This window comes from Stegastes partitus, unplaced genomic scaffold (assembly GCF_000690725.1).
Source record: "Stegastes partitus isolate 25-593 unplaced genomic scaffold, Stegastes_partitus-1.0.2 Scaffold1600, whole genome shotgun sequence".
NCBI classification, from domain to species: Eukaryota; Metazoa; Chordata; class Actinopteri; family Pomacentridae; genus Stegastes; species Stegastes partitus.
In genome coordinates this window covers 77,820-96,183 of record NW_007579331.1, presented here as the reverse complement: position 1 = coordinate 96,183, position 18,364 = coordinate 77,820, and the positions used below count along the sequence as shown (strand labels likewise).

At 40.9% G+C, this 18,364-nt stretch overlaps 1 protein-coding gene across 1 annotated transcript in view; it reads left to right on the top strand.

Annotated features, from left to right (window-relative positions):
- LOC103371509 (collagen alpha-1(I) chain) overlaps nucleotides 1-18,364 on the top strand; it is a 131,708-nt gene that overhangs the window by 35,709 nt on the left and 77,635 nt on the right. Inside the window, exons 2-6 of the mRNA XM_008300859.1 lie at nucleotides 528-675; nucleotides 911-1,069; nucleotides 3,554-3,746; nucleotides 9,074-9,208; nucleotides 9,606-9,686. Of these exons, the coding sequence (XP_008299081.1) occupies nucleotides 528-675; nucleotides 911-1,069; nucleotides 3,554-3,746; nucleotides 9,074-9,208; nucleotides 9,606-9,686 (716 nt within the window). The remainder of the gene's footprint in view (nucleotides 1-527; nucleotides 676-910; nucleotides 1,070-3,553; nucleotides 3,747-9,073; nucleotides 9,209-9,605; nucleotides 9,687-18,364) is intronic.

Here is an 18,364-nt window from a genome sequence, read left to right as displayed (position 1 = left end):
ACCCTCCCACACAGTCCAAAAACATGTTGAGGTTAATTGGTGATTCTAAATTGTCCGTAGGTGTGAATGTGAGTGTGCTTGGTTGTCTGTCTCTAAGTGTAACCCTGTGATAGACTGGTGACCTGTCCAGGGTGTCTCCTGCCTTCACCCTAAGTCGGTTGGGATAGACTCCAACCCCCCATGACCCTAGTGAGGATTAAGCGGTGTATAGATAATGGATGGATGGATGCTGTCCAAAGCTTATAAACTGACATCGAAGCACACCTTTAATTACTTGAGAAGTCACCATATCATAATTTTTTTTACATTTTGTTCAGTATGAAAGTAATCCATGATGGAGGTCTGTGGATTCATGACTACTTTATTTCCTTTCAGTGGTCGTTTTTTTGCAAAAATTGGCAAAAATGGACTTAGAAGTTGATGCCCACAGCCAACTGATGGAGTCTGACACTACATGGACTGGATTTGGGGATTGGGAGGCTCAGGTGTTGTACATTTGGTGATTTTTCTTACCTGTCTCCCTACAGATGAGGTGAACATCCTGCAGGAACTTTCTCTTCAGATGTCCGACAGCCAGAACGCCTCCATGACGAAGGAAGACGGCAGGTGTCCGGTGCTACAGGTGGGACAGTATTCCACGTTGGCTCTGCCTCTGCGACAGATCTTCACCGACGGGTAAAGCTTCCTCCATACCTCCATATGTTCCCTCTGTAATAGTAGTGTTTTACTACTGTATGTAAAGATAAAGACTGTCATTATCTCTTGTCTTAACATCAGCCAGCTGGATGTTTTTATTGTCTGGCACCATAATTAGCTTCAACGTATGTAAGAGGACTGAGCAGGGTTTTTTTTTTTTTAATGGTATGAGTAGCAATTATTAGCTAAATGGTGTGCGTCTGTTTGTGTTCAGGTTTGAAGACGAGTTCAGTTTACTGGTGCAGCTGCGAAGCCCTCAGAGGGAAGAATACAGCGTGTTCACGATGCTCAGCCCCGACAGCCACATCATGATGCAGCTGCGGATCAGCGCGTTCGCCGTCATCTTCATAGGAACGCAGCAGCGACACTACGAGTGAGCAAGCCTTTTATTTCCCGTCTCAATCCCCAGATGAATGCAAATTAAGTGGAAGGTATTAATGTTCTGAGTGCTGTGAAATCTCCTTGGCAGATTGTTTTGTTAATTTTTTTATTTTTTTTATTCGTGATTAATTGAGTGAAATTACTCAGAATCTACCAGCTCCAAACAAGTGCACGCTTTCTTAATGCATTACCCATTATCCAAACAAATCCAGATGTGGAGATGATTACAGCATCCGTCTCAGGTAATAGAGAACCACTCATGCCCGCTCCTGCCTCTTGGCTCCACTCGTTTATGCAAATGTGTCTGAAACGCTCCGTGGAAGTCTATTTGTTCTCTGCCTGTGTGTGTTTTTATTTGAAGATGACTGCATTTGGCCGTCTCTTTGGTGAAATGATTTATTAGGCATCTCTTGGCAGGTTTCTCCTCCTCAGTAACCACAAAAGCTCGAAGCAATACATCATGGCAAGACAGCGAACAGAAACGGGCCAAGAGATAGACACACACAGATACTGTACTTAGCTTGTACTGCTGGCGCGTCGTGGGTTTTTATTTCAAAGCTGTGTGTCCATCAAGCTTGTTTGTCGATGGCCTCCACCTGTACAGAGGCCAGCTCGACCTGTAGAGGGTCTTCTGATGAATAATCAATATTTTAAGTCTGATTTTACACATTAAAATCTCATTGCATGTCTTGGTAAGCACTTAATATGCAAATATGGCAACAGCTGGCTTGACTGTAACTGTAGTGTGGGTATAATTTACCAACTAAAATATGCAACTTGTGGTCAAAGCTCTGCTGTTTCGTCTGCGTTATTCAGGGTCCTTCCTTATGTTCACCAGATTGGAATCTCTATAACCGGCAATACAGGAAGCTGACGGTCAGACTTGTGTAGGGCATAAGCTTGAGGCAGCTCTGTTTAGACTTGTACTTTGCATTTTTAATACAGCTGTGGGATGGCAATTTGAGGGAATAATAGGTGTGTGATGATGTTAAATACCACTTGTCAAGCGACTGCATCATGTTTTTAAAACCCGCTTTGGTAACCGTGTTGATTGGTGTTTCACGGGGGATGAAAAGTTATCGCATCAGTGATTTCTCTCATGACGCTGACAAAAGGCATCTGAGGTCAGGCAATTCAGTCATGTTTCTTCCTGCGCTGACAAAGTGCCTGGTTTTGGTCAATGTCTTCCTACATTTCTTTCTGCAGCGGAACCTTCCCTTTCACTGTTTCTGTCCTGTTCCTCGCTCATTTTGCTGAGCACATGTGGACCCTGGATGCCAGCACACTCTTGAGTCTTGTTAACAAAGCGTCCAAGAGCCTTTAAATCAGCGTGCATTATATCAGACGGACCCCTCTATTCGATTAGTCATGGAAAACGAGAACCGTGCGAGTTTTCTTTTTATATCAAGCAACAAAAAAAGTTGGAAGATGATGTATTTGAGTTAATTTGCGGGACTTCACACTGCATTTCCTGCAATGTGACTTTTATGCATTAGACCCAGACCGATACTGGGTTTAGGCCAATTTAGGGAGTTTTAAGATATCAATATATTGCCTGATATTATTTATATATATATATCTTGGAACTAGATTAAAAGGGGAAATAATGGAGTCATTTTTTATTAATTTTCCAGCTTCTCCCTGTTTTGTTGGAGGTATTTAATCTGGTTTCCAGCTTTTATCTCCTGCTTATGTTGTATCTTGTCAAGCTACATAATGAGAGATCAAAGGGTTTGGGTTTATTCCCTCCAGCTCATTACAGCAATACTCCTGGAGATACAATAGTAGCATCTCTCTCAGGGAAACTTCATCCTCTAAAACAATTCACTTTAGAGTCTCTCTGACCCACAGCCTGCACCTGTTGAGGTTTCCATGAGTTGAGCCGTGATCATACAGCAGGATGGATGTGGAATTAGTTTCCAGATGGATGGTGACGAATTAAAGGAAAGCCTTGAACCCTTGGCTCCTACAATGAGATGATCCAGGGGTTCTGTTGCAACAGTTTTACTGGCATGGGTTGGGTTGTCTTGTTCCCTCATAAGAAAGGAAATTGTCCTGACGTGAACCCTGTCGGACACCTTTGGGAGATTTTTTATTGACATCTTCGAAAGCGTTCTGCACCACCACCATCAAAACATCGAATGGGATAATGTCCTCTGGAAGAATCCTGTTCATACCTCAAGCAGAGTTGCAGAAACTTGGAGAATCTACGCCAAGGCACATTGAAACTGTTCTGAGTTTGACACTTTGTCAGTTTTTGATTAAATCTTTCACATGTCTATGCACACATGATGGAAACCACCAGATAGCAGGAAAAGCAGCTCCTCTGTTTATTTACTTGGCTGCACAGAGTTGTCTTCAATAGTCACAGCCTGTTGAGCATGACTTGAACTTATCTTCTTGTTTCTTTGATATATGTACAGAGATGCATTTCAAGGCACATGTGATCACATGCTGGCTCATGTTTCTCTGTCAGGTTTCCAGTCGGCGGTCTGGCTGATGGAAAGTGGCACCATGTGGCCGTCAGCGTGTCGGCCAGGCGGCTGGCGCTGTACGTGGACTGTTCTCTGCTGGAGAGCGTGGACTGGATTTACCACGGGATGGGCATCAGCACCGACGGGCTGCTCATGGTTGGAGGCACCAGCGAAGGCTTTGACACGCCATTTGAAGTAAGTGGAGTGCAGTTTCCCCTTTTTCTTTTGCCACTGATCAAAAAGAGAAGCATTATGATGCACAAAAGCAACCCCACCCTTGACACCATCTCCTGTAATCATCAATCTTGCACCCTGTTGCCTGTCACTCTGCAAAACATTCACAAGACGTTAAGATGCTGAATTCATTACATTTATTCTGTATAGACCCTCAAATCTCTATATTTTAGATGTCGCATTTGTGTTTCAGAATGCACATTTTTCGACCAGATGCCTCTCCAGCAGCCACATTACATTTAAAACAACTGCTCCAGGGGTAATAACCCACACATGTTAAGTCCAGTTCATTTTTAATTTCATCCGAAAACCCATGCATGACTGCAACACAAACGCACAATGGAAAGAACACACAAGAAGTTATTCCAGCCCCGTGGCTTTATTCTCTTTCATCACAGACACAAAGATGTGTAGCTCCCAATGCTTAGAAACCATGTGTTTGTTTTTACAAAGTATGCATTGAAACCCTTGCAACCTGCTCCAACCGCAACTTCAGTTACCTCCACCGGTGCTGCATAAAATTACACAGGAAACAGTGATGAATGTTTGGACAGAGGAGGATTCGGTGTCTATTACATCTTTGCGGCTAATTTTCAAACGTTTATATTTGGGTTTCAGATATTTGCATGTATCTTTAGTGTGTTCTATGTCTGTATAGTATTAAAATGTCCTGGTAGACCACTGTTTTGTGGTGTTGCCCTCCATCATCCTTTAAGTCTTCATCTCAAGGGCAAAAACTGAAACTCTTGTTCGTTTAAAGGCTGTTTTTGATGGCTCATAATGCACACAGCTTTGCTTTGTGGATATCCTGTCCCAGTTCCAACAAGCACTAATGTAGCCCGAGGATCAGAGCGAGCACTGATAAAGGCAGCATCTGGATTTGTTCTCAACATCAATTAAGATGGATTCTCCGTTTCCATACATCCCGTGGTGACAGGTTTTCACTGAGCTCCAAGGACGAAGCACTTCCATAGCCAGAGGTGGTGACAGGCTTGTGTCTGGAGGATCTTTTGTATGAAAAACAGTTAAACCATATATAACTGTACTCTGCTCTTATCTGTAACCTACTGTCATCCACTGTCGCAGGAAGTAACAGATTCTGATTGATTGAAAGAACAAAAAAGGCTCTACTCTTCAAATTTGGCTTAAAAAAAATTCAGGCAAACATGAAGTTAACAGGCTTAAATAATCCTGTTAATTCTCATTCAGTTAATTTGGATTGATTTGTTGATCCTGAATGAAGGTATCTTTAAAAAGTGGAACCATGATCAATGTTAAAATTAATTACTTGATGGAACCTCCCTGCAGTAAACGTGAAAATAGTTCCGCTGGTTAAATGTGTGATTGTGTTCACCTGTAATGAAACTGATTGTACTTCCTTCTTTGCAATAGTTATGTCCATGCTACATCTTTTTAGGCAGTGCTGCACAGTGAGGATCCATCCGTTGCATCTGCGTTTGGTTGTAAGACAACTCTGTTGCACATATCAATGGCCAGTTGGATTAATAGAACTCATATTACTACATGAAAATGTACATCAGATGTATGTGTTTAGCAGGCATGTGCTGTTTGATCTCATGTCTATTTCGAGGTATTTTAACTTTGGTTCTTCTCCAGGGGACATGAAACATCTTTGTATATGCAGCTCTGCATCAAATAAAAAAGTAACACTTCTCAGATGGAGTTCCGTCGCAGTCGTTATGTACAAGTCTCCTTCTTTACACTGGATCTGGAGGAATGATTTCAAACAGCTGAGATCAAAAAGCTCGTGGACAATGGCTTTCTTTTTTCCATAGTGGGGCTGCATGCTTGGATTTGGCTAAACAACGAGAAATTTACATTTTATTATTACAGGTACAGTCAATTTACATTCATGTGTGGTTTCACTTAAGTCAGGCTCATGTGACAAGAGCTTTGGGTCATTCGATCGCCTTTTCACCCCGATCAAGAATCAGCAAAGAAATCCAGTCTGGGATGTTGGTCTGGAATGATGTTGGGCACATATTTTTTGGTAACGTGAGGAGTTTATAGATCCAACATGAAACCTGAAAACTTCTTGCAGACTCACGTAGGAGTGAAAATCTGGATGGTTACGATTATCAAGCTAGCGCCTGGAGCAGCAAACGTCGTCGCCAAACAGCGTTAAACATTCTTGCTCTTGAGGCTAACGTTAGCCACAGATGATAAAACTGATATTGAAAATTTCACCCTCAGTTTATGCTGAATAATAGAAAATCTTGAAAACCTTTTTCTCATCCAGACTTGTTCTGCTTTTGTTTTTTGTCACTGCCATCTGTTGTTAGTGTTACAGCAAGTTGGTGCACCACAGTTTCCATTTTGTTTACATCTGTTTCCCCATGAAGTCACAAGGTGGTGCTCTGCTCCTCCTGCCACAATAATAATAATAACAAGTGTGTGATGCTGTTGTTTTCAAGTCTTGTAACCAAATTTCTAAATCTGTAAGCACTTTACATCTCCTGTACTATGAACCCGACTGTAGTGTGTACACTGACATTAAACCCACAGTTGAAGCAAATACCATCAATTACCTCCTTACAAAGACACCTTTTATGGGTGAGATATGTTAGGCAGCAATTAAACAGTCATCTCTTGAAGCCAGTGCGTTGAAATCTGGAAAAATAAGCAGCATAAAGATCTAAGAGACTTTGACAATGGCCAAAATGTGACATCTGGGTCAGAACATCAGGTCTTGTGGGGTATTTTCGGTGGGCAGTGGTTAGTACCTACTAGAAGTGGTCCAAGCAAGGAGAACAAGTAACAGGGTCATGGGTACCCAAGACCTAATGAATCCACTGATGATATCTTGGTCCCTGATACCACAGAACACCTTCAGAGGTCTGTGGAGTCTTTGCCTCGATGGTTCACTGCTGTTTAGGCATCTTTAGGAGGCCTATGTATGGAAGGTTGGTTTTAATGTTGTTGCTATTTTGTAAATGTCATAAACTCATGTTTATCTACCTTTTAAACGAAGAAAATCTTTAACATCTGCACATATTCTTATAAACAGTCTTCTGATGTTTGTCTTGTTTGGCTTGATGTCCCAGAGTGAGCGGTAAAGTAAAGGGTCTCTGCAGTGAAATGTACGGCTTCCAATCACCCGTTTCAGATGTTATCAGCTTTTTAAGTGGCTGTTATCGCTGCAGATCATTCCCATACATATGAGCCAGCAGGGACCTCCACCTTCTAGTGGACTCAGTAGGCTGTTATCACCACATTTAATGGAGCTATGTTATCACCTCATATAATGATGGTGGAGCTGCAATTTTTTTTTGCTTACAAAGAGCAGCAAGCGTCTACGTTTGAAGGGTGGAGGGGCTGGTGGACGCATAAGTCAGCTGAGTTTTAGATCCATTTAGGACCATTATTACAGTGAAATATTTTCACTTAAGTCTTGTTTCGACTTCAGTTTTCAGTCGATGTTTGGTTATGTCGAGTTAACATTTAGAAAAGGGTCATGGTTTGGATTAAGAAACATCTTGTCGACATGGTTACCAAATCTTACAGAGCTCAACTTTATATATTCCTATGGTGATGACACCACTGGAGATTTTACATAAGATAATCCTTTATTAATCCAACAGCAGAGAAATGTGCAGTTTAAAGGTTATGAGCACTTCTTCACAAGACTACAAGAGGTTCCAGACAATATTGTGTCTGTTTCTCAGTGATCACAATGAATGACGATGGGTGTCTTTGGTCTCCTTGAAGATGGAGGAGGTCCTGACTGGCCCACATGTTTGGAAATGATCCGTGATGAGTCATTAAATGAGTGCCACTGTAAACTCCCTTTGTGTGAGTATGTGGCAAAGCTTGTCCTGTCAATCTGTGTATATTTATGTGCATGCACAAGAAGATTTAACTGTGAGATCCAGATGTACCTGACATCATTCGTCTGTGCATCTTGGTTGAGTTTTGGCTTATTTTGATTAAGTATGTTTCCATTTTTTCCCCCCATTTATACTGTGATGTGGTTACCAATGATCCATCTTGGATTACTGACTGGTAGCTTTGAGGCAAAAACAACAAAGCAAGCAAAGTGTTTCCTGTGGATGTGTGTCAGAGATAATTGTTTAAATATTAGCTTAAAGAAAGCACACATTTGGTTTGAAAGATTCCAGTATTTATGTTTTGATTAGCCAGAAATATCTGGTGTAGTTGAAAAGTGACAGCTTCAGTAACAATCAGATAACGTAAAGCAGGTTAAAGCTACATGTTGAAATGTAGTCACTGAAACACTGTTGGAGCAATAATCTAATGAGACATAAATGCCTAAACAAACATATTTAACCATAAATATTTTGCTTATCTGGATGATGCATTAAATTAACCACAAACATGTGCTGGGTTAGCACTCGGGCTAACATTTCACTGAACAATTATCATAGCTTGAAGTTTCCACAATAATGATAATTACTGGAATATATGTAGAAAAGAACACAGATAGTAGCATGTGCAAATTTTAGCTTTGTTTGTGGTGCGTTTTGTCTCTTTTCTGGTAATAATTTTCACTAAAACATGAGTATAGAGAAATAGGGACAGTCTGTAACTGTACTGTATGTTGTTCCTGATTACCAGCTTATCATGTGTGTATTTCAACTTGATATCAATATTTAATTTTTTGAATATCTCAGTCACAACACTTTTGGTCCTCTTAGTAAAGATCTTTTGCAAAACTTGTCACCAAATATCCCTTAAATTGAATTATTAGTAAATTAAGCACATGTAAAGTAGACACAAAAGCTCAGGATGTGAAAACTCAGATATATTAAGCTGCACGTCCCATTTTCACTGTTGTGAAAAAATGTGTATACACTGCTTACATCCTACATTTCAAATCCTGTGCATTGTTCATGGTGCTTATAGTGTTTGTCCTGCTCATCCTGTATGTGTACTGCATATAGTATTAATGCTGTTTACACTGTTTACACTGTTTATCACTATTTATTTCCACCTGTACATTTAGATTGTCCGTTTTATATTGTATCCATATCTGTATGTCATTATATCGGTGTGTTTATAGCACTTTGTTTATACTGTAACGTGCTGTATAGGCCATACTAATGCACTTTACTGCTGCTTTTGTTAGACGCTAAACTGCATTTCGTTGTCTTAGTACTTGTGTGCAATGACAAAGTTCAGTCTGATCTCTCTAGACTTGATTTACTCAGAGTAAATGCAGACACAATTGCATTGTTTATTCCGTATGTGAAGATATTGTTGTCTTTATCTGTGTTTGACCACTCACAGTGTATTTAATGTCTTTGCAGGGTCATATTCGACAGCTGTCCTTCCTGATGGCCGACCCAGATGCCGCCCAGCAGCACTGCAGCCACCACCCGCCCCGCTGCAGCGCCGCCGCCCTCAAGCCTCCACGCTTTCCACGCACCAACAGCGCCCTGGAGGTGAGGACAGACGAATGGAAGAGGAGGGGGAGGAAACAAGAGAGATCAGGAAAACTCACATCATCAAGTCTTGTTCTTTTGACTTGTGTACACAGAACGGCTCTGACATGTCACCGGGGTGGTTAAGGTGACGCCAGATGTCTTTGAAGCCTGCAAGGCAGACACTCTGACTCCTGCAGTTAATACATTGACAGCACAACCTGTTATATACTATAATATAAGCATTAAAACAGATCATCAGAGGATTTAAAACAAAAACTGTACCGACTCCTGTGGTTTCGATCCAGTCTGGTGAATTTAACAACACTCGAGTGTTTGGTTGTTCATCAGTATTGCCCCGAACTGTCTCTGATTGTGGTTTATGAATTTAGAAATTGCCGCCTGTGTTTCCACACAGAACATACTGCTGTCCTCGAATGACCTGGAGAACCTGCTGGGGGATCCCGAGGACGAGTCCTTTCTGAGCTTTGGCCGAACCGTAAGTAGGATGCTGAGAGTGTTAACTATTACCCAGTGCTTTTTAAAGCTGTGCTACAAATTCCCAGTTTATTTAGGTGTGAAAAACAAACCAGAAAAAAAAGCATGTCGTTGCCTTGTTTCGCAGCTGCGTCCCACAGCTCCAGTTGAAGTGTGTGGGCAGCTGACCAGTCGTCGGGGTAATTATATCCAGCTGTGGGCAGGCTGGCAGCTACAGTTGTGTATATACTACTGGTCTGGTTTCACTGGCTTGGTTTTTTTGTGTGTTTCTGTGTGTGAAACCACCAGTCCAGCGTCTGTCATTAATTAGTGGTGCGGTTCAGAGCCTCAGGCGTCGGAGGCCTCCTCCAGCATTCAGACCTCCTGTCCTTGGCTGACTGGTCCACTTCACATGTACGAGTCCTGTGACCTGTCTGCCTTCTGGCTCATCGTTCTGTCTGCTCTTTGTTGTGGCCCGCAAAAGGGTTCATGAAGATGCTGAATCTAAAAGTCTCCTCCAGTAAATTATAGGACAATCTTTGGCTAAAACCAATCTGGAAATGGATTGGTGGTCTACTTTAGTATTTTCTACTTTTAGTATTAGAAAAATATGGAAAAATCTAAAATTAAAGTGACAAGTACAGAATAACTTTTGTGGTACACCCGCAGAAATTATGCTTTCTAAATCCTATATTCATACTGTGTACATTCAGTGCTCACAAAAGTATCCACCCTTCCCAGAAGTTTTCCCGCTTTTATTGCTTAATCTTGGCTTTTTTTGACAAGAATTCACAAAAACAAATGACTCATGTCGAAGGAGAAACAGATTTCTACAAAATAATGTTAATGAATTAAAAACAAACTATTAAATAAGTGTTGGCATAAGTATTCACCCCTGTCAAGTCAGCATTTAGTAGATGCACCTTTGACCAAATCACTGCATCTGTGGGTAGGCTGGATCAGCATTGCACATCCAAACACTGAAATTTTACCTTCTTGTTCTTTGCAAAGCTGCTCACGCTCTGTCAAGTCGCACAGGGATCGTGAGTTTTCAAGTCCAAACACAAATTCTCAGTTGAGTTGAGGTCTGGATACTGACTTGGCCACTCCAGAACATTCACTTTGTTGCCTTTAAACCATTTCTGTGAAGCTTTGGCTGTTTGCTTCAGCTCATAGTCTTGATACAAAACAAATTCTCTTGCAGACTGCATCTGGTTGTTCTCCAGGATTTCTCTAGACTTTGCTGCATTCATTTTACTGTTCTACCTTTACAAGCCTTCCAGGGCCTGCTGTTTAGAAGCATCCCCAACATGATGATGCTGCCACCACCGTGCTTCACTGTGGGGATGGTGTGTTTGTGATGATGAGCATTGTTTGGTAACTAATCTGATGGTCAAAATGCTCAAGTTTGGCCCAATCAGAGCAAACATACTTTTTTCTAGTTGTCTTCTGAGTCTCCCACATGCCTTGTGGTCAACTGTAGTCTAGATTTAGTAGTTTTTTTTGCAGCAGTGGCTTTTCTCTTTGTCACTCTCCCATAAAGTTTTGACTGGTGAAGAACAAGAGGTTGTATGAACAGTCTCTCCGATCTGAACCGTTAAAGCTTGTAACTCCTTCAGAGAAGTCATAATTGCATTAAAAAGGGGGAAACTTCCATTGGGGCTAATGTGTTTTAAATGGCACTGTATATCAGAGGCTTGTCTGGATTAAAATCAGGTTCATCTTGAAAAGTCAGGGTTTTATTTGGTGATCATCAGAATCAAACTAAACGTTCTGGGCAGGAACACATGACAAATGGGCTTAGTGGAGCCCCTATTCCTCTGAGAGGGCAAAATTCATATGAACTGTGACTTATCGTTGAGGAAAAAAGTCTCCATGGTGACCAATAAAGATTTTTTTTTTATTATTATTGTAAAGAAATGTTAATTGCAGTCCTTTTATTTTACATCAGTCAGGAAACGCGGTTCAAATGCAGCCCCTACATTAGTCTAATGACGCGGAGCTGGTTCAGGCAGCCAACTGCAGTCTGCTGGACTCTCATAGCACTACTTAGTACATCATAAAGACCGGTCCTCCTATACACTGTACATTCCACAAGCTTTACCTTTATTTTCCAACCCTTTCCAACATGCATTTCTTACTAATGGGGCATAACAATGGCCTCATGTCAGTGTGGGTTTCTGGTCGTCTTTTGCACATCTTGAGTCCAACCCAGAGCCAACACACCATTTGTACTACGATGGTGTATTTAAATACTCATTTCCATTGTGCCTGCTACACACTGTTACTCTGCTGCTGCCAGCATCATAAAATGATCATCTCCTTCCAAGGATCCACCTCTAGGCTCAGATTTACAAGGTCACAGACTAGAAATGAATGCTGCACATTCTGATTTTTGACTAGACCTGCCTCGAGTGTTACTTAATCGCCTGATTGCACTTACTTAATCATTTTCCATAGTAATTAGAATTGTGTCCGTTCACCTGGTATACAAACAGAAATGTCACTACTTCCACATGGTTTTCTACTGATTCTGCTGTGGTTTAATGGCACCAACTGTTCATCTCGAGGCGCTGGACTTATGATATTTGACAGAATTAAGGTGATGGATTTAGTTGCCAAACACCACATTGCTGCTGTGAGCACATTTCCATTTAAGCCAAGCAAAAAACGACATCCCAATAACCTGGTGGAGGTTTTCTTAGATGTGCAGCAAAATGGTTTAAGTCAAATGCACTGATGCTTCTAATGTAAAACTAATAGAGACAATTACATCATTCATTGCACTTATTTAAATGCCAAATGTCTGAAAACTTCATGATCATGACAGCCTCATTTCTGGTTTAACTTGTATGTTTCTGCCATTAATGTTCGGCTAAAATTGAACTTAAACTTCCCAAAACTCTGCAACCTTTTGGCAAAAATTACATCTTCATCAGTGACTAACACCACTGAAGATGTGACATACTTTGGACTGAGCCCAGTTTGAACAACAAACTGACAGATTGACTGTCTTCTGACTCTTAGTTTGAGGGGAAACACCCGATGATTTTCCTGAACCGTCAACAATTAGCTGTTGGATAATCAGACAGATTTTTGGACGGCTGTCAGAAAGGATCGTAATGTCCACATTCTTCAGTTCTCATCTTGCGTTCTCTTCCAAGCAGAATGTTAAACTGCTGTAACACGGCTTTGCTCTTCGTTGTCAACATTTTTGAGAACATAGTCATCTTGTTTTAATGAAACTTTATTGGAATTGTCAACAGACAAACCAGACCGAGGGTTCAGTGTTCATGTTGATGGCCGTTGTTAGGCGTCAAAGTTGTAGTTTTGTTTTTTTTATTAAATGTGGAAAAAAGTGGTGTTAACATAACACACAACTTTAATTAAGTTGAAACGAGACTTACAAGTCATAACATTTTTTTTTTAACGTTTCCACATTTCTCCTAGTCTGAGCTGCTTTTGCATTTGCTTCCACTTTAGATTCCACGTTGTTAATATCAAGTTGATGTTAATCTGATCAGTGCGTCCACATTGAGCCACATCATATCATCTATACATATGATTTTATTATGACTGACGTTTAGTCTCACAGACCAAACAATATATGCTTCTTGAAATGCATATAGAAAGTAAACATTTCTGAGATCCTTGCATGTCTGAAATGGAAAAAACCATAAAGGATTTACAGTTCGAAAACAAAGGAGAAGCAAAGCTGGTTTGAATTTACATTTTTGTGTCTATAGAAAAACGTCTAAAATAATCAGTGAGGATCTGTTTCTCTTCAGTAGTGTTCAGCTAGAGGAGCTACTACAATCCTGAATATGAAAAAAAAAGAAAAGAAAAAAGAAAAGCATGCCGTGCCATGCCAGCTCCACCGCGCACACACTTTCTCCATCAGGATGGCGTTGGGATGCCTTTGTGATGATGCAGATGACAGAGTCTGCTGTTTTGTGCTGTAGATTGTTTGCAGGAACAAGCTGCAACAGATCGGTCCTAATAGTGAAATCTCCTTCAGCCGACTGCACCTTCTTCTGATTATGTATCTCTGTTCATCTGCTTGTGTTTATCTCTTTGTTTTTTTTCTTCTTCTATTGTGTCTGAATCCGTCTCCTCTGGCTGTATACGTCTCGCTGTTTGTCTGTGTTTTCAGGTCGCTGTGTTCTTCTCTCTGTTAGTTTTAAACTCTCTTTGCTCATTGGTGGTGTTGAAGGTTGATTGGTATACTCGTGCTCAATGTGTAGGTTCCATCATTTTATTATAGTGTTCAAACCCTAGTGTACAGTTTATTTGATTTTAAAATAAACTGGCTGTTTTATAGAATCATTGTAAATGGGGTATCTACTTGGTTTCGGCTGTTCTGGTTAGAGAAAACAAGCAATTTACAGACTTTCCCCTGGTTATGTTGCTGATCCAGGTTGTTTTTTTCCTATCTAGATCCTTGCTTGTGTTGTATCTACTCTCAGATGTACATCACTTGGGCTAAAAGCGTCTGTGAAATGAAACTGGCCCACTGTTCAGTCCACTACGTTGAATTCTCAGCTGTGAATTTCGTCCACTGTTTGATGCAATACAAAAATGTGACAGAAAACACCAGATTGTCGTGTACAGAGGCTGCACCCTGCATCAGTTGGCTTAAGACTTGATTATACTCCCTTGCGAGTGGAAAGCTGGGGACGCCACAGATGTGTAGTTGTTGCTGTTCGGCCACTTCTTTAGTCCGTGGAAGTCTGCAGTAGGTCCTCTCTACATATTCTGCTCATGCTAACTGCTGCTGAGCATACGTAGTATTGGTCTTGTAGTACATTCACTGCATGGACACAAATTAGAGGTCTGGATTCTCACAGACTTGGGGTATTCTTGGGGTAGATGATGTAATTATGCCACCCCTTCGTACTGAAACCAAAACACTGGCCTAAGAATACATATCCATGGGGGCGTTTCTGGATAATTGATTCACTGCAACGTGGAGTTCTTGCATCTCTCTTCAGGCAGCACAGCCATGGCAGGAAGTGGAGAGAACGTAAAGATGTCCTATGTGCAGTATGTTACAGACCACAAAAAAGAAAGAGGCAAGGGTTATACGCTGCAGTATCACAGGTGTTCTCCAACAAGACACCAATCCAAACTTCTCGCTTCTGCAACCATCTGATGCAGCTGATTGGACTCGTAGGCTGTCTGCTGCTTTTGAAACCATCTGAGGTCTGATCTAAGTCATGCAGTTGCTCAATCTCAACAATTAAAAGTCTTTTGTTCTGGAGTTTCCCGAGGCGTCGAGTGGCACCTGGACGCCTCGGATTTGCATAAAGTAGCCTAGACCTCAACTTTATGCAAACGAGGAGCAAGAAATGCGATGGCCTGTGTCTCAGATTGCAATGTGACACCATCAGAGTGCATTTCAGTGCTGCTTACACAGACGATGCATTGGAAGTGTTGACATGTGGGATCCTATGGACAGGTATTATTCGGCCCGTCTGGTGAAGAAGCAGATGGTTTGGTGCTAATGTTAGCTGCTAGCTAACAGGATTTTCTTACCCACCGAGTGTGTCTGGTTAACTATGCAGTGGCTCATTTCCTTCTCTTACTGTGCAGCAGAATTTTAAAAAAATGTTATTAAAACACCTACAGGAGCCATATTTGAGACTTTAATTAGTGATTTGTTGTTGAATAGCTCAGCCATAACGACAACTGGCCTGCTAAATGGATACAGCAGAGCCAAAGTATGTGCGAAGTTGCGTTGCATGTTCACAGATTTGTGTTTTTATTTCAATGTTGTGGAAAAATATGTCGATTGCAATCCAAAAATAGCAACGTTGTCTTGTCCGTGGCCTCAAATGTGGTGCAGATGTTCTGGAATTTGTTTATGTGACTCAGATAATTACAAATATCCGGCGCATAATTACGTTTCAGCGTTACATCCAAGTAGTGTCTGAAGTGTGCGAGCAGCTTTCTGAACAAAAGTACGATTTGGTGTGCAAGTGAGTGGACAAGTGGGCAACTCGAACGCAACTCTGGTCTCTGGGAATATGAAAACTAGCTGATGATTGCAGATTATCGTGTAGGAAGAAGTAATGATTCTGCACACCGTCCAGTTTTCCTTGCAGCCTGTTTCTCATTACATCCATGTAAACCAGAGCTGTGGAGGTGCAGCTGCCTCGGCTCTGGTTCTCCTCAGATTCTGCACATTCGGAGAAGAAAAAAAAAAAAAAGTAAATAAAACACCACTACTGCATTAACACGACCGATTTCTCCACCGCTAAGGTCTGCTGCTGTCGTCTCTGAAGCGTGACGTTTCTGACTGTGGGGGCTGCTTGTCGGGGTTTCCTGACTTTGATGCATGTCCTGACCGGGGCCTCCCTTTGACAGGTGCTCTCTTTGGAGACACCAACCATTTAATCTGCAGCTCCTCCAATGTGCACTAAGATGTTAAACACTCGTGCAGGTCAGGGACCTTAGCTAAACACATAATTATGAAGAGAGAACTATGAACTTCGGAGCATGCTGATGGTTTTGAACTCTCAAAATCAGCACGGAAAAGAATTGCTTTCTTTTCTGCAGCTTCTCAAATGTGAGGATGCTGCTTTTCAGTGACTTACAAGATTGCAAACATCTCTTCTTTCTTGAGATTTTGGGTCAAACAAGTCCTGCAATGTGCAACTTTTAATGACTGTTTTTGGTCTTTTTTTGAGCTAAACAAGGCCTTAATTGGGTTAAATACTCAACAGATTTCCTGCAGAAACTTCTTAGTTTCTTTAAATGATGCAACTTTAAACCCTGCTCCATCCACTGAAGGCATGTTTGTCAGAAAGAGCGAGAGAGAAAGAACATGACGGAGCTTGCGTTTGATTGTTTTTCTGCCCCGAACGTCACCAGGCGACTGAACCCGGTTTGTCAGAGGGCTCGCCTGCTTTATAAATAGTTATAACGCTGCTTCCACTTGTTCCCTAAAGCTACATCTGTCAGAGAGAAAGCAGCAGACGCTCACACGCCTGTGGTCATAATGTTCCCCGTTCCACCTCCGATCGCAGCCCAGTGTTTCCACCGGTCTCCCCGGAGAGGCCTCGCTTTCATAAAACCTGTCAAACAACGACTTTTAACTGGCAAACCGAGACAAAAACAAAGAGGTGGAAAAGAATGATCCGTCATTCTGACACTTCATCACTCTGTCGATCCACCAAGATTCACGCAGCGTTTCAGGAGTTTCCTGACTTTAGCCGAGCAGAGATGGATGTTCTCGCACAGTTCAAGTGTTGGTAAAAGCTGAGTCTTGTTCAAAAGCCATTATTTAATAAAGTGCTCCTTGGATCTCGTGCCATTTTGAAAGTTACCCAACAGACGTAAATCTTGATGTTAACTTGTGTAATTATTGCCTTATTTACACTCTAAAAAAAAGCAATTCAGGGTGGCATCACTTAATTAAATGTGTATTTGCAAGATAAAATCTGAATGTATTGATCCAGATAAACCGTTAAAATTGCCTGTTGACATAATATTGTTGGTAATTACTCCAACCTTATATTTTGGGTAATTTAAACTAAAATTTCTACTTGAATCGATAGACAACAACATTTAAAATGGGATAAATTAATCAAACTGAATTGATAACTTGATTTTTCTCCATCTTTCAAGCCCTTAACTTAAAAAAAACTTGTGTTTACGCTGCCAATCATTAGATAATTAGTCGTTAAAAGTAGCACTTGTTGTCGAGGAAACACTAATTCTTATAAGTCAATACAGTTCACTGGTGGACATAATTCCATTCATGCAACTCAGAACTGATGCAAACTGTTGTGTTGCTTTTATTTAAGCCTAAACCTTTGTTTTTAGAGAATCAGAATCTAACTCCACATGTTTTTTTTCTACACTTTCTGGCACAGTTTAAGTGTTGGTAAAAGCTGAGTCTTGTTTGAAAGTCTTTTCTTTTCAAAGCTGTTATTTAATAAAGTGCTCCTTGGATCTTGTGCCAAACTGAGTTTCCCAACTGGCATAAATCTTGATGTTAACTTGTGTAATTTTCGGCTTATTTACACTCTAAAAAAGTAATTCAGGGAGCCACCACTTAAATAAATGCGTCGTCACAAGATAACAATCAAACTTTAATAATGGAGGTAGTTGAAAACATTATTTTGCCGAGTTGTGATGACATAATTACACCACCTTAATAGTGTGTGTAATTTAAACTCAAATTAAGTGGTTTAAAATGAAATTCAAGTTCTAATAAATTAATCAAATTGACTTAATAACCTTTTTTTTTCTCCACCTTGAGTTCAAGAGGTCCTTAAAAGCCTAAAAACTTGTACTCATGCTGCCAGTTAAATTGAAATTGGTCATTTCAAATACCACTAATTGTAGAGGAAACACTAATTAGCATAACTCAATATAGTCGGTTAGTTGGCATAACTAGAGAATGTAATGTAATTTCACACCTTTTTTTGGCCAAATTTAGATTTTCCACCAAATGTTGGTAAAAGCTTGTTCTGTTTTTTTCAAAGCTGTTGTTAAATGAATTGCTTTCGTCATTTTTTAATCTGCTATTAAAAGGTTTACCTCGTCAGACGTCAGTCCTCATGTAAACCTTTTTGTTTTTAGAGAACCTCAGTGTAATTTCACACCGTTTTTCTCACTTTCTGGCCTTAATGCTCGCTTGGCCACGAGGCAGCAGCTGGCTAAGGTCAAGGTCAGAAGTCAGGTCCAGGTTTA